This window comes from Macrobrachium nipponense, chromosome 49 (assembly GCF_015104395.2).
Source record: "Macrobrachium nipponense isolate FS-2020 chromosome 49, ASM1510439v2, whole genome shotgun sequence".
In the NCBI taxonomy this organism is placed as follows: Eukaryota; Metazoa; Arthropoda; class Malacostraca; order Decapoda; family Palaemonidae; genus Macrobrachium; species Macrobrachium nipponense.
The window spans coordinates 953,985-981,484 of NC_087224.1; the positions used below are offsets into that span (position 1 = coordinate 953,985).

The 27,500-nt window shown below is 35.0% G+C and overlaps 1 protein-coding gene across 3 annotated transcripts in view; it reads left to right on the top strand.

Moving 5' to 3' along the window:
• Positions 1-27,500, top strand: part of LOC135205262 (irregular chiasm C-roughest protein-like) — a 159,921-nt gene that overhangs the window by 96,021 nt on the left and 36,400 nt on the right. For all 3 annotated transcript variants that reach the window (XM_064235613.1, XM_064235615.1, XM_064235614.1), the window contains exons 3-8: positions 2,853-3,145; positions 4,975-5,087; positions 7,803-8,029; positions 21,654-21,841; positions 25,752-25,880; positions 26,404-26,503. In XM_064235613.1, coding sequence (XP_064091683.1) covers positions 2,856-3,145; positions 4,975-5,087; positions 7,803-8,029; positions 21,654-21,841; positions 25,752-25,880; positions 26,404-26,503 — 1,047 coding nt within the window. In that variant the 5' untranslated portion in view covers positions 2,853-2,855. The remainder of the gene's footprint in view (positions 1-2,852; positions 3,146-4,974; positions 5,088-7,802; positions 8,030-21,653; positions 21,842-25,751; positions 25,881-26,403; positions 26,504-27,500) is intronic.

The following is a 27,500-nucleotide window of genomic DNA, read 5'->3' on the forward strand; positions in this document are numbered from 1 at the left end:
TAAATCGTCGAATTGAAAAATAGAGTAATTTTAGAATAAAAAAAGGACTAATTCTTACAAGGATAACTAACAAAAATGGAGACGAAAAAAACATCAAAAGAAAAACCAAGAAGACGAATTGTTCTAAGAATACCAAGTCTCACAACCTGAAGTGAACACAAGACATAAACATATTCAAAATCATTTGAATTCTTAATAATACTTTCCAGTTAGAAATTGTGTCAATTCACGACATTTTGATGGAGGAAATGATTATCCAATAGCATTCCAAGATTAAATGTATTCTTATAATAATCCTCTCGTCCTAAAAATAATTGATTGGCTACCATCTTCATAAATAAACATATGTGTTTATCAATTTATGCTAGGACGCATTTCCCAGCACATTGAAAATGTGGCTATCATTTTCTTATGATCAATGACAGCTCATTGACTATCATGAGCAGACCTTCATTCATTCACGTATGCATTTATGTATAGATTACCTGTCGCCATGAATATTGATATTCATCCGCAATCACAGAATACATTGTAGAATTACTTTTGCAAGACATAATACTTTTAATTAATAAGTATCGCACGAAAATCATATGTAACGCTTAGCATTTCAAGAGTAGCACACGATTCGCACCGAATGAAAAATCTCATACATTATGAATGAGACCGTTGGTGAGTTGGAAGACCCGGTGAATGGAGGCTTTATACATACACGAAAATAAATAACGGCATTGCATGACGCTTTTAATCACTCAGAATATGAAAGGGAACTATTTATTTCAGCACTGAATGAAATCTTAATTCATTATTGATATAGATGGATAGATGGATTCTCGGTAGGTCGCTGCGTGGATATTGATGTGTGTATGTGTGTGTGTGTGTGTGGATCCTGTATGTTTTATATTCAATTCAGCAAATCTCAGACCTATTTCACATTGTTTAGGATTTAGTGGGTTTTGTTCATCTCGTATTGAAGTGTCACTGGCTAGGGTGATAGCTGTTGTTTCTGCAGTTCTTATCATTTTGTTTACCTGTTATTTCTTATTTTTGATCTCTGGGAAATGAACAGCTACCCGTCAGTTTTCCTAATCACGGGATGAGCCGTGGATATGTGTGTGTGTGTGTACGTGTGTGTGTGTGTGTATATACACCTTTTGCCGAGGAGACAATCGTCTAAAGCTTCTGCTGCTCCCAACTCTAGGGCACATGAGTATATGTAGTACCGTCTGCACCATTACCTTAATTGCTCCTCTCTCTCTCTCTCTCTCTCTCTCTCTCTCTCTCTCTCTCTCTCTCTCTATCTCTCTCTCTCTCTCTTATCCAGGCTCGTGATGCTTCCTGATGAGGAAAGCTGGAAATATATGATAGAGATGAGCTCTAATAGCTTCCAGGAATTCGTTTGACTTGACAGTTATCTGAATTAGCTGGCTTAGCTGTCATATTGCAAGATGGTGGTGTCAAGGTTATTGATTGTGAGAGATTAAGCATTGTCCTTTGCTAGTTAGATGCAGTCCTGGTGAATAGCTTCTGATACCTTTTCGTGGGAATTAGCTGGCAAGATTTTGTCTCCTCTAGGATTAGCTGGTAAGATATGGATTCATTGATTTAGCTGGTAAGATCTAGACTCGAAGATTAGCTGGGAATATCTGGACTCCAGGTTTAGGTGGCAAGATCTAGTCTCGAAGATTAGCTGACAAGATGTAGACGTAAGTATTAGCTGGCAAGATTTAGTCTTGAAGATTAGCTGGAAATATCTGGAATCCATGTTTAGCTGACAAGATCTAGACGTAAGGATTAGCTGTCAAGATGCTAGACGTACAGATTAGCTGGCAAGATCTAGTCTTGAAGATTAGCTGGAAATATCTGGACTCCAGGTTTAACTGGCAAGATCTAGTCTCGAAGATTAGCTGGAAATATCTGGACTCCAGGTTTAGCTGACAAGATCTGGACGTAAAGATTAGCTGTCAAGATTCTAGACGTAAGGATTAGCTGGCAAGATTTAGTCTCGAAGATTAGCTGGAAATATCTGAACTCCAGGTTTAGCTGGCAAGATCTAGTCTCGAAGATTAGTTGGCAAGATCTAGACGTAATGATTAGCCAGCAAGATCTATACATAAGGATTAGTTCGCAAGATTTAAACTCGAGGATTAGCTGTCAAGATTTAGACTTGAAAATTATCCAGAAAGATATGGATTCACTGATTAGCTGGCAAGAATCTGCCTTGATAACTAACTTATAATAAGATACTATAATGATAATAAACCTGTTTTTCTGTGATAATCAGCCTGCTAGTTATCATAATAGTGACGATGATAGTACTTGGAATCCAGGATAATAACCACTTTCCAGGATCTCTTTCCAGGATCATTTAATTCATTATCCTATTTGTTAATGATTTCAGTTATAGATAAATAAATAAATAAAATAACTGCTGGTTTTAATGTAGAAAAATACAATAATCACTTGAGTATCGCCTGCCTACTCTCCTTCCCGGAACCCAGGAGACTAACCACTTTCCATGATCTCTTTCCAGGATCATTTAATTCATTATCCTATTTGTTAATGATTTCAGTTATAGATAAATAAATAAATAAAATAACTGCTGGTTTTAATGTAGAAAAATACAATAATCACTTGAGTATCGCCTGCCTACTCTCCTTCCCGGAACCCAGGAGACTAACCACTTTCCATGATCTCTTTCCAGGATCATTTAATTGATTAGCTAGTTTATACATTATTTCAATTATAGATAAATAAATAAATCAATTAACTGCTGGTTTTAATGTAGAAAAAATCCTTGCTACGCTCCTCCTTGGAACCCAGGAAACTAACCAATTTCCATGATCTCTTTCCAGGCCATGTTCACATGGTGGATCTCCTGGCTATGGGCTTGGATATTCTGGCACTCCCTGCCCCTGGGGACCTCTAAGAGCACGCCGGTGTGGACCATAGGCATGACCCAGGAGGAGATCGTCAACGGGCCCCGCTTCGGCGGTCCAGAGGAACTCGACATCCAGGAGGAATACGTCGGGCCTGGAATGGGCGGGTCGGTGGTCGAGCTGACCGACATAGAGGGCGGGCAGGTCTTCGCCACTCAGCCGACACCACAGACTGCTGTGGTTGGGTCCACTGTGGTTTTGCCTTGCAGGTGAGTTCTTCTGGGGGGCGGGGGATAGTTCACTGTTGTTTTACCATTAAGGTGAGTTATTTGGAGGGTCCGATGTTGTTTTGCCTTGCTTAAAAACTACAGAGCCTTTTAATCAAATATAAAATACTCAAAGAAATTACAATGCCTTTTAATCACATATAAAATACTAACAAACAGGGGTTTTTGATACGAGTTAAAATATCTTGAAAATACTTCAGAATTTTTTTAATCACATTTAAAATACTTCGGAATACTGCAGACTCTTTTTTAAAATACTACCGAGCCTTTGAAACGCCAGACCCAATTATTTAAACAGAAGAAACTTAAACCCTGTTTACGTTTAATTTTAAATGAGAGAGAAAAAAAACCAAAACATTCCCAGTTTTTACCTCAGAATAAATTGCCTTTCAACAAGGGACTAATTCGCTTGTCGTTTCAACTTGCACCCCCCCAGCGCTAAAAGACCCCAGAAAGAAAAACAAAACACAAACAATGAAAGAAAAGCTGGATATAAAAGTTTCGTTTCGAAATTTTTTATATTTTTGAGCTTTGCGAAATGGCCGCTCTCACGTCGAAGAAGACAAAACGTTGATACGTTTATACTTTTTATTCCCTTTTTATATTATTCTCATTCTTCCGATCCGTCTAGTAGTGGGGGGCGGGGGCGGGGGGGAGGAGGAGGAGGGGGAGGGGCGGACAAAACTTCCCTCGGTAACTTTTTGCGCGCCAACTTTGCCAATGACAGCTCGGCTCGCGCGCGCGCACTCGGCGGGCGGGCGGCGCTCTTTTGATGTCTGTCGTCCGACGGACGCCCTGCCGGAAGTTTCTGCTTCTTGTTTCTCATGTTTTGAGAATCGGGCGGACCAAAGGCACAGTTTGTCGTTCGCTGTCATAAGCGGACGGACGTGACGAAAATGGCATCTGGGAGACGGGACAAAAGTGATCGGAGCTGTCATTTGTCGTCGCGTATTGGAGCGTATTTCTCTCTCTCTCTCTCTATCTCTCTCTCTCTCTCTCTCTTCTCTCTCTCTCTCTCTCTTATTTGCCTGTCTCTCCCTTGCAGTTATGTCCTGTCAGCTCGGTCAACTGAAAAGTAGTGATATTAATTGATGTATTTATGTGGTTTCTCATTTGTTTTTTCATTTTGCATGCATAGAATAATAATAATAATAATAATAATAATAATAATAATAATAATAATAATAATAATAATAATAATAATAATAATAATTGTTAAAAAATCCTGAATTATATATTAAAATATATTTCTATGTAAACATTTACTTTTTAACGTTACACTGATAAGGAACACCGTTCATTTTTTCGAAAGTCTGTCTTATTTTTATACAAAAATATATTTTAATTTCAATATATATTTGTGGATTTAAAAAATTTTTTTTTTTAACAATTTGTTTTCACGAGACTGAATTTCTTAACAACAACAACAATAGTAGTAATAATAATAATAATAATAATAATAATATAATAATAATAATAATAATAATAATAATAATAGTAATAATAAAATAATAATAATAATGAAGTATTCACAAACGTAGCCAATAGAATATACAGTGATTAAAAATTCTGGTCGTTCCAACATTATTTTAACCGCAGATTCTAAACGATATAATAAAAGCTCTGAAAAAATACTCCACATAGCTGCGAATAAAAGCTACAGTATCCTTTATTAAAATGTAAAATGGCAAATACATTAATGCAAAATGTTTTATAACATGAAAACAAATGGAAGAATGTCAATTTTAGTTTTTTGGAAGCCTTTGTATTAACTCGTATTTACTCGTTCCTCTTCTTCTTCTTCTTGGCAGAGTTATCAATAAAGTGGGTCACCTCCAGTGGACGAAAGATGGATTCGGTCTGGGGACAGAAAGGGGCCTTTTTGGATTCTCCCGCTACACCATGATAGGCTCAGATGACGAAGGTAAGGAAGGGAAGTGAGATTAACCAACAAACAGACGAACAAACAAACAAATGAATGTATGAAAACGAGGAAGGCTCTGGAGGCGTTTCCTGACTTGGGTAGGAGGCTGCTGGCCTGTCGATTTCTTTGTGTTTTGATTTTTGGATTTTGATTTTGGGTTTGTTACAGGGATGAGGGAGTGAATGTATATGTATATATATATGTACACACACACATATATACATATGTAATGGAAGTGTGCATGGGTTTGAAAGTTGAAGTATACACATACACAATGCCTTTATCCATCGCTACAATAAACTAGGTTCCATTCCCTTGAAATATGATTTTCAAAATTCCACGAAACATGAATTGTTTAATTGACAGACAATTGCTTAGATAAAAAAAAACGATAAACCAATAATTATTACAGGTTACTCTTTATTCTCTACTGATTGAAAGGCCATAATTGTGAAGCATATTTTAGACTCTTATATTAAAAATAGATATCCGGAACTTTGTGACTTTGAAATACAATGATTGATCAGCAATTAATTCTTTATACGAGATGGCATTATTAATTCCATTTACAAGTCATCCAAGATCACTTTTTTTACAAACTTTCTGACTCGTAAAAAACTTAGTCAGCTGATGATGGCTAGACGTGAGAGAATGTGAGATATGATTTTGCTCTTAATTTGTAAAAAAATTTATGTACTTTTAATGACCATTCGTTAGCAAGATTTTGAAATGCACTGTTTTAGGTAATATGTGTTTGCGCATTAAGATTGCCAGTGATGAAAGATTGACCAAACTATTTTTTTTTTGGTGGAGTATAAGAACCATTGGAAAAGAAGACCTTAATATATATATACAAAGAACTTACAGTAAAATGTAAGATACAAGCGATAGACGCCAGGTGTGTGGGATGGGTAAAAGACCTGCTCATGAGCACACTATTTTTGCACAAGAATCTGCTAATTCTCTGTAAATTTGGTGTGAAGGAGTTCACTAGTTATTCACCATTCAAAGTGTGAATGTGAAATGCCCGACCCTTAGAAAAATATTCATAAGATATTAATTGAAATTTATACATGAACCCATACATACTTCCTCTCCCTTAGAAAAAATGTATATCAAATATGGATTGAAATGTGTTCATAAATCCATACGTACCCTCACAGTCCAGTACAACAGAGTCCCTCTAATCATATTCATCACCTGAGTCTCTCTCCCTCGCTCTCTCTCACTTACCTGGAGACATCGTGGGTCATTAAGACTTTGGTAATTGGATCACGAGACAGAAAAGTGATAATCATCTCGTCGAGTTGGTCATTAAATCCTTCAAAAACACCTGGACAGCGAGACGAAAAGAATGAGAGAGAGAGAGAGAGAGAGAGAGAGAGAGAGAGAGAGAGAGAGAGAGAGAGAGAGAGAGACTTCACTGGACTTTAGGAAGAATGCTTCACAAAACAATCTGGAAAATTCATGCAAATCTGGTTTCTAGCCAATTATTGAACAACGTATTTTCCTTTTAACTTATAAGCTATAAAATTATCACCAAAAACTCTCATACCTGTAAACAAATCTGATCTGTCAGCTGTCACAGACATACTGGGTTTCAGTAGCTACCCATTAATGTTATATCGCTCCTACTAAATCCTACTTAACCCTTTTCTTACATCCTCCTACTACTGGAAAACCATAGCAGTAAGTTTAATGAGCGGCCTACTCTCATCTAGAAAGACCTCCAGGATTAATTAATGACTCTGAGCCTCCTCTTTGACTCACCTCTCCTCCTCCCAGAAATAAAAAAAAAGGCTTATTGAAAGCCTTCCTTCTCAAGTAGATATATATATATAAAATTTTTTTAAAACGTTCGCCAGTGCGTGGATGATGCTTTTAATCACGACCTTTTGAAAAGTACAAATCGATTTGAATGTTGATCACCGAGGCGTTTTGGAAAGTGAGTTCTTGGTTTTGTATCTGGAAGAGAGAGAGAGAAAAAAAAAGTTGTGGGTTTGTTGATCTGTTATATGGATGATTTTTTGTTGTACTATTTTTTTTTAATGATGAAAAACAGATATTTGATATATAGGTAATTCAGGCAGCTTAGAAGATTGTTCGCTGTCTTTTGTTTTGTTTTTTTTAATGCATTTTTCCCTTTTTATATTTTTGTAAGTTTGGTGTTCTTGATATTAATTTGGTACTTAATGGATATAAAATAAATTAACTTAACTATAAACTGCTGCTGTATTTGGAAGCAATTTCTTAGTTTTGAAGTCCTTAAATTCATTGATATTTCATGGTTATGTGGTCCTTAGAGTCATTGATCTTTCATGGTTATGTGGTCCTTAGAGTCATTGATGTTTCCTAGTTTTGTGGTCCTCAAAGTCATTGATATTTCCTGTTTTTGTGGTCCTTAAATTCATTGATATTTCATCGTTTTATGGTCCTTGAATTCATAGACCTTTCCTAGGTATGTGGTCTTTAAAGTCATTGATATTTCCTGGTTTTGTGATCCTTGAATTCATTGACCTATCCAGGTTTTGTAGTATCTAATTGCTCTTCCCAAGTTATGTGGCTCTTAAAGTCATTGATCTTTTTTGGTTTTGTTGTCCTAAAAGCTGTGAAATTCTCAATCACTGATTGTCCTTAATTGTAGGTCTATAAACTGTCTTGCCACATCCACTTCGACTGTGTCTTATCACCACCCACCTTCCCTTCTCCCCACAGGAGACTACAGCCTCAGGATCCAGCCAGTCCTCATCGAAGACGACGCCCTCTACCAGTGCCAGGTCTCCGCCGGCCCTGGCGTGCCCTCCATCAGGTCAAACCTAGCTCGCCTTACCGTCTACGTCCCTCCGGAGCCCCCGAAGGTCAAGCCCCCCGTCCTGCGGACCACGGCTGGCATGACGGTCACCCTCGAGTGCGAGAGCCGTGGGGGAAGGCCCCCTCCCGAGGTAGGAGTGCGGACTTTGGAGTACTTTGCTGGGTGAACGTTGAGCCGGTTCGAACGTTTTGGGGGTACGCGAACCCGTCGCGCAGTACCTGTGTGGTATCAGGGTCAATTTTATTGTTCGTTGACACTTAAATTAAGTTGGAATTAAACCTAAACGTGCCCGTTGAGCCGTCTCGAACGTTGTGGGGGTACGCGGACCCGTCGCGCGGTGCCCGTGTGGTATCAGGGTCAATTTTATTGTTCGTTAACACTTAAATTAAGTTGGAATTAAGCCAGTACTTGCCCAACCATACATTAGACCTACTGTGTCATTAATGATGATAATATTTGCAATAATAGTAGCTTGCGTCATTATTTTGAGTGAAACTAAACATGTCAGCCACAGATTAAGAAACTATGAAGATAAAAAAATATGTAATTTTTCTGAATGAAGGCAATCTAAAAGAACCTAAGCAAGAATTTATGACAGGTAAAAAATCCTCTTATTATCCTGAGTGATTTACCAGTTCCTTTTTAATTCAAGAACCTGGATTAATTAAGAGGTAATTCATTCTCTAATATGATTTCATAACTGTTAAATAATCCCGTGTTATAGCTCGCCGTTGGAGCAGTTTAATTGATCTCATTTCTAATGCATTCTTTACTGATTTTTGTATGAATAGGTTAATTAGTCCAGCTGACTGGTTTTACATACTTGCTTTAATTGCTCGATGCCTAAATGCATTAATTAAGAGTTATTTGAGTAGTTTTTTTTCTAAGTTCGAGTTTTTTCCTTTATAAATGAGGGTGTTTTATGTCGTGGTATAATAAACCTTCAAATTATGGGTCATAAAATTGTTATTATTAATATTTTTCAAAGCTATTTTTATTTTTTCTTCCACTACATTGCTTTATGGCTTAGTAGAGTAGTTTTGTTTTCTAAGTTAGAGTTTTTTCTTCATACATGAAGTAGTTTTATGTCGTGGTATAATAATTCTTCATATCATGGGTCATAAAGTTGTTATTATTAATATTTCAAAAAATTATTTTTATTTGATCAAGTTAGAGTTTTTTCTTCATAAATTAGGGAGTTTTATGTCGTGGTATAATAATTATTCATACCAGTATCATAAAATTTATGAATATTTTTAAAGTATTTTTTCCCTTCTACTATATTGCTATGGAGTTTTTTTTTTCTGCTTATATTTTTCCTCAACCTTATAACCTGCGATATGAAATTAAGGGCGAATGAAATTAATTATTAGATAGGAAAATATTTCTTCTCAAACATCAATAAAAAATATTCCCGTAACTGAGGGAAACGATATTTCACAAATTTATACAGCATACGTCATAGGAACCATTAATCTTCAACCTAAAACTCAATTGTATTTTGGAAAATGTTTTTATTTATCATAAAGAATATTTTCATCACATTATTATTATTATTATTATTATTATTATTATTATTATTATTATTATTATTATTTATTATTATTATTATTATTATTATAGAACCACACAAAACCTTTCAGTTTTCTTCTGAAGATGGAAAAAGAAACCCACAAAATTACTGAGTATAGCTTGTTTACTTGTATTTACATATTTTACTCAACACTCCAAGTAAACAAGTTATACTCAGCAATTTTGTGGGTTTATTTCCCATTATTATAATTATTATTATTTTATTTTTTTTTTTGCTCTACCACAGTCCTCCAATTCGACTGGGTGGTATTTATAGTGTAGGGTTCCGGGTTGCATCCTGCCTCCTTAGGAGTCCATCACTTTTCTTACTATGTGTGCCGTTTCTAGGGATCACACTTCTTTCTGCATGAGTCCTGGAGCTACTTCAGTCTCTAGTTTTTCTAGATTCCTTTTCAAGGATCTTGGGATCGTGCCTAGTGCTCCTATGATTATGGGTACGATTTCCACTGGCATATCCCATATCCTTCTTATTTCTATTATCAGATCTTGATACTTATCCATTTTTTCCCTCTCTTTCTCTTCAATTCTGGTGTCCCATGGTATTGCGACTTTCTTCTTGACTTTATCAATCAACGTCACGTCTGGTCTGTTTGCACGTATCACCCTATCCGTTCTGATACCATAGTCCCAGAGGATCTTTGCCTGATCGTTTTCTATCACTCCTTCAGGTTGGTGCTCGTACCACTTATTACTGCAAGGTAGCTGATGTTTCTTGTACAGGCTCCAGTGGAGGGCTTTTGCCACTGAATCATGCCTCTTTTTGTACTGGTTCTGTGCAAGTGCCGGGCATTCGTTTGCTATGTGGTTTATGGTTTCATTTTTCGTATTGCACTTCCTACATATGGGAGAGATGTTATTTCCGTCTATCGTTCTTTGAATATATCTGGTTCTTAGGGCCTGATCTTGTGCCGCTGTTATCATTCCTTCAGTTTCCTTCTTTAGCTCTCCCCTCTGTAGCCATTGCCAATTGTCATCGCTGGCTAGTTCTTTAGTCTGTCTCATGTATTGTCCGTGCATTGGTTTGTTGTGCCAGTCCTCTGTTCTGTCTGTCTTTCTCCTGTCTCTGTATATTTCTTGGTCTTCGTCTACTTTTATTAGTCCTTCTTCCCATGCACTCTTTAGCCTCTCGTCTTCACTGGTTTTCAGATATTGTCCCAGTGCTCCATTTTCGATGTTGACGCAGTCCTCTATACTTAGTAGTCCTCTCCCTCCTTCCTTTCGTGTTATGTATAGTCTGTCCGTATTTGCTCTTGGGTGTAGTACTTTGTGTATTGTCATATGTTTCCTGGTTTTCCGATCTATGCTGCGGAGTTCTGCCTTCGTCCATTCCACTATTCCTGCGCTGTATCTGATTACTGGCACTGCCCATGTGTTTATGGCTTTTATCATATTTCCGCCATTGAGTTTTGACTTGAGTATCGCCTTGAGTCTCTGCATATATTCTTTCCTGATCGTGTCCTTCATCTCTTGGTGTTTTATATACCCTCCTTCCATTATTCCCAGGTATTTGTATCCTGTCTCATCTATGTTTTTGATTTTGCTCCCATCTGGTAGCTTTATCCCTTCAGTTCTCGTTACTTTGCCTTTTTGTATGTTGACTAAGGCGCATTTTTCTATTCCAAACTCCATCCTGATGTCCCCAGATACAATCTTACAGTCTGGATTAGGGTATCTATTTCCTTGATGCTCTTACTATACAGCTTGATGTCGTCCATGAACATCAGATGGTTGATTCTGTTGCCTCTTTTCTTGAGTTGGTACCCGGCATCCATCTTCTGTAGTACTTTTGTCATGGGAATCATGGCTACTACGAAGAGTAGTGGGGACAGTGAGTCGCCCTGGAAGATCCCTCTCCTGATATTAACCTCTGCTAGTCTTATTCCAGAGCTTGTAAGTATTGTATTCCAGTTGCGCATTGTATTTTTGAGGAAGCTGATGGTGTTTTCCTCTGCCCCATATATTTTCAGGCATTCTATTAGCCATGTGTGTGGTATCATGTCGAAGGCTTTCTTATAGTCTATCCATGCCATGCTTAGGTTGGTTTTCCTTCTCCTACTGTTCTTCATTACCATTTTGTCTATCAGGAGCTGGTCTTTTGTACCCCTACACTTCCTTCTGCAGCCTTTCTGTTGGTGGGGGATGGTGTTTGTCTCCTCTAGGTAGTTGTATAGCCTTTCACTGATGATACCTGTTAGTAACTTCCACATTATTGGTAGGAAGGTGATAGGCCTGTAGTTACTGGCTATATTTCCCTTACTCTTGTCTTTTTGTACTAAGGATGTTCTTCCTGTGGTCATCCATTTGGGTGCTTGGTGATTTGAGATACAATGCTGGAGTTGTTCTGCTATTCGTGGGTGTAGGGCCTTGAAGTTTTTGAGCCAGTATCCATGGACTTCATCGGGACCTGGGGCTTTCCAGTTTGGCATTTTCTTTAGTTGGTGTCTGACTGTGTCTGTCGTGATGTCTGTGAATCTTTGTTTTATTCTCCCTGTTCCTTCTTCCTTGACTTCCTGGAGCCATGTTGCATGTTTGTTGTGTGATACCGGATTGCTCCATATGTTTTCCCAGAGTCTCTTACTTGGTTCGGCTTCAGGAATTTCTTAGTTGGCTGTATAGTCTTTTCTGGTTGGTTCCGATAGTTTGTTCTGTTGGTATCCCTTATTCCTGTTCATGTACCGTTGGATCTTATGTGCTTTGGCCTTAAGCCTCTGTTTTACATCTTCTATTGTGTTGTTTAGTCCCCTCTCTTGTACTTTGTATTTCTCGTTGAGTTCCTCCCATGTTTTCTTGCTTCTTAACCTTTTTTCTGCCATCTCTTTCAGTTTACTCAAGTCAGATCTCATCACCATGATTTGCTTTTCCAGGCGCCTTTTCCAAGGAGGTTGCTGTTTTGGTTTCTGTTGGGTTGGTTGTGCTGGTGGTGTTGGTGTTCGAATCCCCATCAGTTCTGCTACTAATCTTGCTCCTACATATGTCAAGTTATTTGTTTCTCTGATATTGGTGGTGTGTATTATGCCCATTATTTCATTGACCTCACTTGTTTTCTCCCTTAATTTCTTGGTGTTGTAGGCTTTCATGGAGGGGATCTTTGTCCTCTCTGTATCTGGCTCCATCCATTGTCTAATCTTTTCTACCCATTCCGTCCTCTCTGTTACTTCGTCGGTGTTTCTACGTGTGTCGTTGTTTGATACCTCATCCTCCCTGTCGTCTTCTGTGGCATCGTCTCTCAGTTCGTCTTCGTGTAACTCGTTGTCGTGTGACATTTCCCTTTCCAGTTCTTCTCTTTCTGTTGGGGAGAGCCAGTTCTTTTTCTTTATGTTCCTTACTTGGTCTGCCAGCCTCTGCTCTGTTTGGGGGGTGTTATTCCTCTCATTCCAGATGTTGACCAATCTTCTTCTATATCCTCTCTCCGTCGGGTTGCTTCTGATGTAGCATCTCCATATTTCTTGTCCATTTCTTCCTTTTTGCCTCTGTAGCTCCAATCTCAGGCTGTTGATTACTGTCGTTGTGGTGATCAGTTGCTGGATGACGACCTCCAAGTACCTGACCGTCTTCCCCTTCAATTGGGTTGAATACCTCGTTGCCGGACGAAGCTCCTCTGTTGCCAGAGGTTCCATTTACGTCGTTGTCGTTTATTCCTTCATTTCTTTCCATCATTGCTGAGTTTTGCTATTTAACCCATAGCTGGACCCTACCTCATCAGGGATAGGTACTCATTTACAGCTGAGTAGACTGAGGAAATTATGGTAAAGATCCTTTCTCAAGGAATCAACGCCGAGGAGAGCGGTCACCCATCCAACGACTGACCAGCCCCAATGTTGCTTAACTTGACTTAAGTCTATTGACGACCTAACCCACTCCTCCAAGGCGCCACATATTATTATTATTATTATTATTATTATTATTATTATTATTATTATTATTATTATTATTATTATTATTATTATTATTATTATTATTATATATTATATTATTATTCAGAAGACGAAACCTACTCATGTGGAACAATCCCGCCAAAGGGGCCAATGACTTGAATACATTCAAGCTTCCAAAGAATATTAAGGTGTTCATTTGGAAGAAATGAGATGAGGTAAGGGGAAAAACAGAAAGAAGGGATAACCCCTTATTAAAAGAGAGAGAGAAAAAAATGAGTGAATGAATTAACAAATGGATCAAAATGTATTAGAATGCAAGAAGAATAGTATTAGTGTGGTGATGTATTGCAACTTCGCATGAATTTCCAAAGTTGCAATGGCACGACTTCCTTTGATAATCAACCATACCAATATTCAATTGCAAAATGTTGCAGACCATTAACACTGAGTTCCTCCATTCTTGAGAGATTCCTCTTCATCGAATGTCTTTCACGCATCACTGAAACCTGCTAATTTATGCCAATTGCAAGAATAAAATAATATTTTACCAGTTTGCATTGCAATAAAACTCCTTCGTCACTTTAGCTGAAAGTTACCAATTTGGTCCAATGAAAAAGCAAGAGTCCTTTTTCATTTTTACGAAAGAAGTATTGTTTTATTTTATAGAAAAAAGATATCTCTTTTTTCACAAATTTTTTTTTTTGTATTTTATAAAAAAAAAAAATTGTCTGGTCACCAGAGTTGAAAGTTTTCAATTCTGACAAATGAGAGGTGCATATTCATTCTCGCTTTTGTGGGTGTCTTTTTTTTTTTTGCATCAAAGAACAAACGTTTTATTTCATCTGGACCTGAAAAAAAATGGCTCTTTTGTACTGTTTATTACAAAAGAATTCCTTGAGACAGAAGTTTAAAATTGATTGATATTACCAAATATAAAGATGTGTATATTTTTTACTCAGAGTTTTGACCCACTGAATAACAGTCTACACAATTTAAAAATAATACATCATAAAATATATGAATTCCCCTACTTCTTCCCCTGCTGTAGCGTGACCAAGGTTACTCGTTGTTGCCCTACAAACGTCCTACATTTTTGTCAGATTTACTCGAGTAGGCCACGCAAAGCAAATCATTTTTTCAAAGAGGGGAAAAAAGCCATGCACTGGGCCTAAAACGATCACGAAAAACACTAATATACCCTCCACTGGCGGGTATATTAGTGAGGCCCTACACATGCATACATACAATACATATATATATATATATATATATATATATATATATATATATATGTATGTATGTATGTATGTATGTATGTGTAGGTCTCACTAATATACCCCCCAGTGGGTGTGTCTTGGGTTCGATATGTCAACCGTACGTCAATTATCTATGTACTTTCAATAATTCACTTCATTTTTATCTATCTATTTATTAATTTGTCAATTCCTATATTTCTCTTTTCCGATAGCTGACCTTTTCTTTCTGTTTCTTATTTTATTATCTTTCGTCTCTTCTTTCAAATGAACGCAGCAGCCTTTGGAAGCGTGAATTTTAAGTCAGTGGTCCCTGTAAAACATTTAGAAAAAAATGATTTACAAATCAGAAAACTATGCCAAAAAAAAGTAACTATAATCAGAAAAATATAAACCTGCATAAGAGCTATACTCATGTCAATTGTGAATTATTAAGTAATTCCTAAGATAATCTGTCATCGATTCAGCCAATTAGAGAGAATAATCTAACACCATTTCTGACGCGAAACAATAAAAATGATTCAGAGGAGAAAGGAACTTCAATTTTTCTAGAATATCGACATCAATGCCACTAATGAATTCCAACTACGAGTGGCTTCGTTTATCAGAAAGGATAATAAATTCACTCTATTAATATGCATGAATCTCTTTAAGTTGATGCCAAAATTGGCTTTATTCGTCTTTTCCCAAACCAAGAAAAATATATGCAGGGACAAAGACTCATCAGTTATTTATTTGGAAATGCTTGGTTTGGATTATTAGTTTTAATATATTTTGGCGAGGAGAGATGGCGCTGATTAATGAACTGACTAATGGTATGTTGGAAGTGACAGGTTATGGAGAAATCTATTTAGAATCAGACATATTCATGTATACATACATGTGAATATTTATGTACAGACACACAACACACACACACACACACACACACACACATATATATAATATATATATATATATATATATATATATATAGATATATATATATATATATATTTGTATGTATGTATGGTATTTCAAGAGAGGATGTCTGAATTTCTCCATTTTGTCCTTCAAGTGGATCTTGGGCTTGCAGTGAGAGAGAGAGAGAGAGAGAGAGAGAGAGAGAGAGAGAGAGAGAGAGAGAGAGAGAGAGAGGAAAAGTAACTTAGCCAAACGTCAAACTAAATATTTACAATTATTTTGCGAAAGTAGCCCCTATCTCTCTCTCTCTCTCTCTCTCTCTCTCTCTCTCTCTCTCTCTCTCTCTCTCTCTCTCTCTTTCAAAGCTTTATTATCGCCATACAAGGTCTTAAAGGAACCCCGAGAGAGAGAGAGAGAGAGAGAGAGAGAGAGAGAGAGGAGAGAGAGAGAGAGACACTCATCAAAGTACAGCACTCCCCCCTGACTCTTGCCACCTTCAAAGTGTTATGGCATTTGGTCCATCCTCTCGCAACACCGCACAGGTAGATTGAAATTGACAGGTAAGAGGGGTCACGCTAAGAGAGAGAGAGAGAGAGGAGAGAGAGAGAGAGAGAGAGAGAGAGAGAGAGAGAGAGAGAGAGAGTCAGTCCCGGATGGCCAGAATCCGATGGACATCCTATTATTGCAATGCGTGGTTTGGGAGGCCACAGGGCAAGTTCTTGTTTTGCTTGCTTGCTTGTTTTCTCTCTCTCTCTCTCTCTCTCTGTCTCTCTCACAAACAATATCACTGAATTATTCCCTGTTCTTAACACCTGCTGCTAATTATTTTTTTATATTTTCATATAATAATAATAATAATAATAATAATAATAATAATAATAATAATAATAATAATAATAATAATAATAATAATAATAATAATAATAATTACGGTTTTTATATGATAATTCTGCCTCTGAGTCGGGGAGATATATCTCCTTAATGATTCCTTGAGACCCTATGATTTATTTATGCTGGGAAAAGAGATATATTTTTCCGGAGAAAAAAAATATAGTTTGGGAGATATGTTTAAGCCAGGAATATTTTTTTAAAAACATATTTCATTAAAATTAGATAAATGAAAGAGAATACTGGTTATAATGGAATAAAACTTTCATAAAATAAATATATTATTTTGATTGATTTGTATGATATAAAAATGAATATTTGATAAAAATTTTATATAAATCATCAAAATGAAACTTAAGGAAAATGTTTATCCTGAATTCACTCAAAAAGATATTGTTTTATGCATCTCCAGTCTTACGTACCTCTCTCAGAGTCCTGTCACATGTTGGCATGGACGAGGCACAAGTCTGGTCAAATTTTCGTGTGGATTAGTAAATACGTTTTGGAGTAATTTGTTTATGAAACGGACAGACATAAGTGACCATCTGACAAGAAGGATAAAGAGTAAAAAACATGTCTTACTTGTTAGAGGGAATAATCTAAAAAAAAACAAAAAACAAAAAACAAACAAAATACGAAATATATAGTATATATATGGAAGATACTTCCAGGAAATATGACGGACCAACTGGAGGGTGGAAAACAAAAGAACGTCACCATTTCTAGAAAAAAAAATCTAAAAAAAAAATATTGGGCCCTACACGACTAATCAGAATCGAGACCCATCTGTATTTATTCTTTATTTCAAGTTAAAGTTTTTTTATATATTTTTTTTGGGGGGGGCCAACGGGAGCATTGTACATCCTATGTCAGGTACGTTGCGTTTCTACCAAATGATTCTCTCTCTCTCTCTCTCTCTCTCTCTCTCTCTCTTCTCTCTCTCACTGTACGAAGGATTGCTTTTTGTCGTAAAGAAACTCTCTCTCTCTTTAATCTTGCTGCTCTAAGGATTGTTTATTTTGGTGTGAAGAAAGTCTCTCTCTCTCTCTCTCTCTCTCTCTCTCTCTCTCTCTCTCTCTCTCTCTCTCTCTCTCAGAGATTATTTTACTGTTATGAAGGATTATTTTTAAATGAATTATCGAAATCCTTGAAGCATTTAAAAAAATTACAAATTTAATAAAAATATGAAGAATCCACCTACCATTTGATAAACAACACTCATAAAGAAAAAAACAAAAAGGGATATTTTGAAAAAAAAAAAACTATCTTAATCCTCCATCATTTGCAAAATAAAATCCGTTGGAAGGGAGAGGAGGAGTTTCCTTGAAGGAAAAAAAAAAACCTAATTTTTTCTTCTTAGATTCGTGTTTTTGTTTTTCGTCTCTGAAGATAGATTCTCATTTGATTAAGACAAGTGAAGGATTTGGAATGTGATAGGACTATTGTTTATTTATGTCTGTTGGTGTTGGTTTAGTTTGTTGAGGAATTGTGGATTTAATAGGAGATTATTATAATCAAAAAGTATTATATATAATAATATATATATATATATATATATATATATATATATATATATATATATATATATATAGGTATATATATAACTTTGTACGAATTTCTGTTAAGCTTACGAAACCCACAAGCAACCAAAACTGTTCTGCAATGAAATCAAAAGTCTAGTAGTTTTCTTTTTTAGAAAAAAAAAAATATTAAAAAAAAGTAAACAAAAGACAGTAAACCATTTTTCACAGCCTACAGATTCTGAAAAAGTAAGTAACAAGTTTAACTTAGATTTCTTTTCCAAAAGGGAATTTTGCATTTGGCACTGAATTCTTGCAACAATATAGCCTCAAATTATAAATTATATATATATAGATATTATATATATGTAAATATATATATATATATCGATTATATACTAATATATATAATCTAAATATTGACTATGGGATGAATATATTAAAATAAATCAATACACTATCTTTAAATATTAATACAGACTTATTCTCCTCTCCAAGTATAAATGTAAAACTATTAAAACATCATTAATGTTTACCCTTAACCTATTTTTAAACCTTTCACAATATATATATATATATATATATATATATATATATATATATATCGATAATAATGTTATTATGTTATATATATAAAGTATATATATAAATATACTATATATATATATATATATATATATATATATATATATATATATATACATATATCATATACACTAATACATACATACATATATATATATATATATATATATATATTATATATAGTATATAATATATATTATATATATATATGTATATATATATACATACATATACATACAATCATACATACATTATATATACATATATATATATAATATATATATATATATATAATATATATATATAATATATATAGATATGTGTGTGTGTGTGTGTGTGTGTGTGTGTATAAAACAGCTGTCGACTCAGGAAACTATATATTAAAGGTATCAATACCCTGAATTTTAAGACTCCTCTAATTCCCATATATCTTCGTCTCTTCGACAGGGAATATGTCAGATTATTTCCCACTACTGTTCGTTCATTCCGTAAATATTCGTCCCTTTCTTTCAAAGTGTTCGAGTATAGCATTTACAAGGTGTTTTAAAATCTTATATGTTTTCGTTCACTTATCGTAGACGTTACACGCGAAAGTGACGACGACATAATGTAACGATCGATGAATATTGATTTTTCGTTTGCTTCGTAACTGTATCACTTATTTTCAATGGATTTCGTTCATTTGCAGTCTGATTTTCATACGGAAATGATCACTAAATAAAAAAAAATGTCCGACATATTTCGATCTTTCTTTCGCCATACATCGTATTTATTCACCATTTACTTCCCTTAATTTTTCGTTCATTTGCCAAATAAATCCTATTGAAAAAATGAATACAGAATAAAGGAAATATCGATGAATTTCGATCTTTCGTTCGCTGTACATCGTATTTATCTCCCTTAGTTTTTCGTTCATTTGTCATATACGTCCAATTAAAAAAATGAATACTAAATAAAAAAAAAATTACGATGTATTTCGATCTTTCGTTCAGCAGTTTAGCGCGGACCTATTTCCTGCCCATCAGCAAAAATCCGACCAATATCTTTATGTACAACCTTCAGGCTCCCTTATTTATGGGCCATCAATTTCTCAGGGCGAAATTTCCATCAATAGGAACCATCTAGTACCTCCCGGGACCTCCTAGGACCGTCGAGGGCCTCCTAGGACCCTTCCTTCAAGGTCTACATTTTAGGCCTTTTTATTTTTCTCTCCAAGGGTTCTTTAGGCCTTCCCCTTCATCGTGTTTACATTTCGTGTTCATTCGAAGGCATGTTTTTGGGCTTAGGCTGGATTATGATGGGGTTTGGGGGGGGGGGGGTTTGGGGTGGGGGGGGATAGGGGTCTCATTCGCGTGCACACACACACACATATGTATATATATATATATATAATATATAGTTTTCCCGTGGATAAAATTGTTATATTACCCAAACGAATATATATTTCCCATTACACTGATGATAATTCGAAAAGATAAGAACGTGTATTTTTTTTCATCAACAGGCCTTTTTTTTTAAAGTAAAGATGCATATAATAAAAAAAAACAAAAAAACCTTTGTCCTTTTTAAAAATAAGAGAATCACTTGTGGACAAAAGTAGAATTTTTCAAAATTCAGACTGACGTATTCTACAGGAAAAAAACTCAATATGTTCTGTAGGAAACTGCCTGTTTTTTCATACGAGGGGAATATGGTTTTTCCACATGAAAATTCGTGTTTTTTTTTTTTTTTTTAAATATGGTGGATGTTTCCCCTCGAGGCTTGACGATTTCTCACTTTGTATTGGGCAAGGTCATTTTAACTGAAATCAGCAAGTTTCGACTTCTATGGAAAGATAATTGGTTTAATTCGTCATCAGGGATATATGTATATATTTAAGATCAAGTGTACATTTTTTGTAGCAGCAATTCAAGATAATGTCTAAACTTTTGTAGGAGCAATTTGAGATAAAGTTTACATTTTTATAGGAGCAAGTAATACAAAAAAGGAAGTAATAGTAATTTTCAAATGAAAAAATAACTAATTCTTGAAGGGAGCAACTGTATTTCCCAGTGAAAAACAGTTTTGCCCATTCGAAAAGATCTCCCGGTCAAAGGAAAAACCTTCCAGAACTGGAACACAAATATGTAAATCGAGTCTAAATCCAGTTTCTATTCCACAATCTGGAATCTCATTTCCATTATCCATTGATGTCAGGCTGTTGAGGTCAACACAAACTCTTTAAATTTCTTAAAAAAAAGAGCTTTCTTTCCTGGAAGAAAGATCTTCCAGATATCTGGTCTGGAAAATAATAGATTCGTTTTCCATCAAGCATTCTCAGGTTATATAATAATATTGGACTCTTTATGTACCAGGAATCTTTTGTCAGTTTTGATATGACAATCTTATCTTCCAGGAGCAAAGACTTCCCAGAAATTTGATTATGGAAATATATCTAGTTTCCATCGAACACTATCAAACATAGGAATCATTCCCAACGTCACCTGATTCCAATGTGTTGAAATAAACGAGAACTTTCTTTTTTATTTTTGTTTATAAATTCATCCTGGAACATTACTTTTCCAGAGATTCTTTTTATAATCCAGAATGGACACTTTCAGTTCTATAATCACTGGAGATAACCTTTTCAGTTCCATGACAAAGAACCCAGACTTTTAGTTCATCATCACCAGGGTATCCTTTTCCATTCCAGAATTCTTAAATTCCAGACAAGAGATTCATTTTCTATTCCCCAATAAAAGTTTCCAGACCAGAGATTCCTTCATTCCAGAATATAAACTTCCATGCCAGTGATATAGTCTCAATTCCAGACTGTACTACAATTCCAGTTCCATCACCATCAGCCATTCCTCTTCCATTCCAGAACAACGATGACCTTCCAGCCCCATCGTCACCTGGAACCAGCACAATCTTCCAAAAGCTTCCTGGAAATTCCATAACAAAAGCGTCCAGACCAGAGATTCCTTCATTGTAGAATATAAACTTCCATGCCAGTGATATGGTCTCCATTCCAGACTGTACAATTCCAGTTCCATCCATGAACTTCCAGCCCCACCGTCACCTAGAACCAACACAATCTTCCAACAAGACCTTTCTGGAAACTCGAGTTTTATAAACCTCTCCCTCTCCTTCTGCAGATTCAGTGGGTAGACGACGCCCTGAGGGAGAACATCAAGAAGGGCTCCATCCTCGCGACGGAGCCCATGGCGGACGAGAAGAGGGTCACAGTGCGCTCCAGGCTCTCCCTCACACCCCAGAGATTCCACCACAACTCCACCATCACCTGCCTCACCTCTAACCAGGCACTCACCTCGCCTCTTACGAGGTGAGAGGTAGATTTATTTTTTTTTTTCAGGTTTTTTTTTTTGGTTCGTTGGTTGTTTTATAATTGGTATATAATTTTAACCATTTGCATCTCTCTCTCTCTCTCTTGTCTCCTTCTCTCCCGCCCGACGTCCTCTCTCTCTCTCTCTCTCTCCCTCCTCTCTCGTCTCTCTCTCTCTCTATATATATATATATATAATATATATATATCTATATATATATATATATATATATGTGTTATTTATTTGTTATTACTCTTTGTTACTCTTCGTTTTAAGATGATATTATATATTATCTAATAACTATATATATATATAATATATATATAATATATTTATGATATAATATATATATATCATAGATAGTAATAATATATATCATTGTGTGGGTGTTGTGTGTGGTGTGTGTGTGTGTGTGTGTGTTATTTTATTTCTTCCCTTTCATTTTCCCTTAGATGATATTTTATGAGCCTCTCTCTCATCTCTCTCATTCTCTCGCTCATCTCTTATCTCTCTCACCTTTGCTGCATTTAACGCGCAAGATGTTACAACCCTTTCACTGCAAGATTGTCATCAGCCCTCTCTCTCTCTCTCTCTCTCTCTCTCTCTCTCTCTCTCCTCTCTCTCTCTCTCTCCCCTTCCCCTAGATGTGCAAAAGACCACTGCAGAATCCCTCTAAAGACGGCTGGACTCACAGATATGGGTCAGTTTTTGGCAACAAGAGGGGAGGAACAAGTAATGTCTCTCTGAAGAGATCTCTTTTTTTTTTTTATTTATATAATACTAACTATTTAGAGGGATTTCTGGGCGTTTTATTTATGATGGTGTTTTTTTTTCATGAGGGTGTTTGTTTGTGTAGGGTGTTTTGGTATGCATGCATGTGTAAATATGTATTCTTGTATGTGAGTGGTTTCGTGTGGATGTTTTGTGTTTTAAAATATTTTGGTTTATATTTTAGCTTTATATTCTAGTGTTAGTTTTATATTTAGTTTTATGTTGTGTATGCATGTCCACGGATTATGCATACACATGTACGTACACAAATATACATATATATATATATATATATATATATCTATATATATATATAGTATATATATATATATATATATATATATATATATAGATATTTATATATATATATATAAATATATATATATAATATATATATATATATATATATGTATGAGATTATTTTATAAATACTTTCAAAGTAATTCAAAATTGGAGAATACAAGGCACTAAATTCAAAATATTCTAAAATCTGGACAGAATAGATTTCACATCTTTTTATAATTTTAATTTAGGTGTTTAATTACTTTTTATCATTTGGAATGAGATGTCTAATTACCCTTTTCAATCATTTTTTCATAACTTTTAAAGTAATTCAAAACTGAAAAATACATGAAACTAAATTTTGATTGTTACACAACCGAGAAATATATAATATCCATCTTGATAAATGTAAAACATCACCCCTGTATTTATATTTCATAATTACTTTATAAGTACTTTAAAAGTAATTCAAAATAAAAACGCATGAATCGAAATTCTGTATATTACAGAACCCAGAAATATACATAATATTCCTGTTAAGGAATATAAAATTCACCCCTGTATTTATATTTGATAATTACTTTATAATTACTTTAAAAGTAATTCAAAATTGAAAAACGCATGAATCGAAATTCTGTATATTACAGAACCCAGAAATATACATAATATTCCTCTTAAGAAATAAAAAAAAATCACCCCAATATTTATATTTTATAATTACTTTATAATTACAATAAAAGTAATTCAAAATTGAAAAATACATTAAAATAAATTCAGTATATTACAGAACCCAGAAACATATAATATCCCTCTTAAAAAAATTCCCCTGTATTTCTGTTTCATGCATTTCAAATCGTCTAGATATCCATAAACATGGGATACTTTTAAAATAATTGCATTTGGTCAAGAATTACATTAAATCACATTGGAAAAAAAATGTGGGAAGGACCGGGGTCAAAGTCTCTCATATGATTTTCAAATTTGCTTCAGTTTTGAATAATTCATATTTTCGTGGAAGGGGAAAAACGTAAGGGATATTTTTTGGGAACTTTTTTCTTCAACAAAGTCCTCATATCCTGTTCATGAATTGTTTTGGTTTTTATAGTGTTTTTTACTTCGTATAAAAGGTATTTTTTAAATTATTTTGGGTAAAGCATATGGTTTTTCCCCCCTGTTCATTTATAAAAGTATAAAAAGAGGTTTATTCTTAATTATTTTGTGCAAATCATATGTTTTTTTCTGTTCATTTATAAGTATAACTCAGTATTTTTTGTAAAGCACATTTTTTTAAATGTTTACTTTTCATTCCTAAGTATCCTATATTGTTATCTTTAAAGCATATGACTTTTTTTCTTTTAATCTATAAGTATACTTCAGCGTTTTCCGTAAAAGAATAAGTGGGTTTTTCCCCTGTTCATTTCTGAGTATCCTAAACTGTTCTCTATAAAGCATATACGTATTTCCACTTCATGTGTAAGTATTCTACAATGATAATTGTAAAGCATATGTGTTTTCCCGTTTCAAGTAACATTCAAAAGTGGAAATCTTGCTTGAAGAGAGAGAGAGAGAGAGAGAGAGAGAGAGAGAGAGAGAGAGACTTCCTACGTAACCTCAGAGAGAGAGAGAGAGAGAGAGAGAGAGAGAGAGAGAGAGAGAGAGATGGTATGGATCAGCAGCCATCCTCAATGTTGTTCCTTTAATGAGAAAATGTGGGGTGCGTTCATTAGCTGAATTAATAGCGAACGAAATAACGCCCTGTCTTGGGGGTGTTTTTTGGGGGTGGAGTAGTTTGGGGGGGGGGGGGGGGGGGGTGTTGGGGGGGGGGGTGGGGGAAACAGCCGAGAATCTTCCGTGAGATACGAGGGGGGAATGTTGGCAATAATGAAGTCTACAAGGCTTCAATCGAGTAAGGCAAAAATCGGTTGAATTATTATTATTATTTTTTCTAATTTATTGGATTTTAAAGTTTTTTTGAAGAGTTAATTTTGTTATGTTTTTGGGGAAATAAATTTGAATTGTTTAAGTATTTTGTGATTTTTATTTCCTGTTGATATTAAATATTTTTAGGTAAGGAACAGACACATTATTAATTATATATATATATATATATATATATATATATATATATACCTTCATCACTTATACACTGTTGTATGAATGTATGATTCTATACATTGCAGCAATCATACAGTTCTTGTGACATTCAAAGATACAGGATTTCTGGAACAACTATAAAACAGTATTATTTAAAACTGCCAACTTTGTATTGTTTGAACCAGAGATGAAAGAATACAGATTGCTAAAATAAAACTCCTTGGAAAGAGAGAGAGAGAGAGAGAGAGAGAGAGAGAGAGAGAGAGAGAGAGAGAGAGAGAGAGTTCCAAATTTTTTCCCAAGCGGCTGTAAAGTTCCACCACAAGGCCTATACAAGACCAAAGATATTTTATTCCAGCTAATCCGATTAGGATTATTCCAGGCAAAGCCACGTTTTTGTGTGTAATTCTTCTTCCTTTTTTTTAGAGTCCTCTCTCTCTCTCTCTCTCTCTCTCTCTCATTAACTATTCTGTCAACTTTTGATTTCCACTCTCTCTCTCTCTCTCTCTCAATCATTACTTTTACTGTTAGCTTATCAAGTCTTTGAGACATCCTAATCCTTGTAACTCCTTTTAACACTCTCTCTCTCTCTCTTTACCATTACCTATGCTGCCAAATTTTGATGTCCACTCTATTTCATCCATACATTTAACTGTCAACATCATCCCACCCCCCCCCCTCTCTCTCTCTCTCTCTCTCTCTCTCTCTCTCTCTCTCTCTCTCTCTCTCTCTCATTTATTCTTCTCCTTCTGCCCTTTCCAGCACGATCAAGCTCCAGGTGCTCTTCCCTCCCGAAGTCCAGCTGAATACGGGACCTCACGTCCTCGTCGAGGGAGACGACGCCACCTTCTTCTGCAGCGCCCAAGCCAATCCCAAGGACGTCACCTACAAGTGGGTATTTCGAGCTGTTTTTTGTGTGTGTTTTCGTGTGTTTTGCGTCTTCATTTGTCTCGTTTCTGTCTCGTGTGGTTTCGTAGTTGTCTTTCTTCGATTTATGGATCACTGTCTATTTCTGTTTTTTTTTTCCTAATACTTTCTTATTTTTTTTTTTGTCTGTTGCAACCTACTTTATTTTTCTCTTTCTACTTTATTTTTTTCTTATATTTTTCTTGGTAGGGTAGATTTTCTATATCTATATATATATATATATATATATATATATATATATATATATATATATATATATATATATATATATATATATATATATAATATATATATATATATATATTCCTAACCACGTATCGTATCCGTAGTATATCCAACAAAAACAAAAATAAATTAAATTTAAAAAAATCAATAGATGAAACATTACCATAGCATCTCAAACCCCATATGTAATATACAGGTAGATACAGGTACCATACGCGTACCAAGTCACTAATGCCAGAACACGTATATCTCTTTCTTTCAGATGGTACCAGAATAACCAGGAGCTAAGGGACGCAACGTCCAATACCCTAACGTTGTACAAGATATCTCGTACCTTGCATGAGAGCACGGTAGCATGTGAGGTAGGGTCTTACTTTATCTTTATTTTTATTTATATTTCTAATATTTTTTTCTCTAAGGGGTTATATTAGGGTTTGGTTGGTGTCATTTTGGATGGGTTGATTTTGGGAGTTTTTTTGTTGTTGTTTGTAAGTGTTTGTGTGATTGTGGGATTTTTTTGTTTGTTTGTGTCCTGTCATTATATTTACCGGCTGGATTATTTAATAATTAAGATTAGTTTATTGTGGATATTGATGTCAAGATGCAAATTATTTATTACTTCTCTCTCTCTCTCTCTCTCTCTCTCTCTCTCTCTCTCTCTCTCTCTCTCACAGCATACAAACACACAAACAATATATATATATATACATATATATAATATATATATATATATATATGTATATACTATATATATATATATATATATATGTATGTATATATGTATATATATATGTATTTAATATATAATATATATATGTATGGATATAAATATATATATATAGATATATATATATATATATTTCTATCTCATACCTCCGATATATTTCTTTAACCATACATATAATTAATATAATCTATATATATTTATATATATATATATAATAGAATATATATTATATATATATATTAATCCACGTAACCAAACATTCAAATACACGATTATAAACCGAAATAAAATAGAAACATTACTAAACATCTTGGCATTACGTTTCGCAAATCTCACGACACAAAACAAATAAAAGGAAAAACATATCTAAGAGGCTTACACGATAAAATCCTAGTCGCCTGCCATTACCAAGTCTTACCTGACCTGAGAACAACAACATAACCCCAGTCCAGGTCTCCCTGGATCCCCAAAACAGTTCCCAGAAATTGACAAAGCTCCCCCCAGGTAATGTTGTCCTTCAGTTGGTCCATCTGTGTTGCAGTGGAATTCTTGTTTATATATCTCGCAAAACGAGATATTGGCGAGAATTTTATATATTATTCCTTGATGGCGCCTAATGCGAGGTTTGGGAA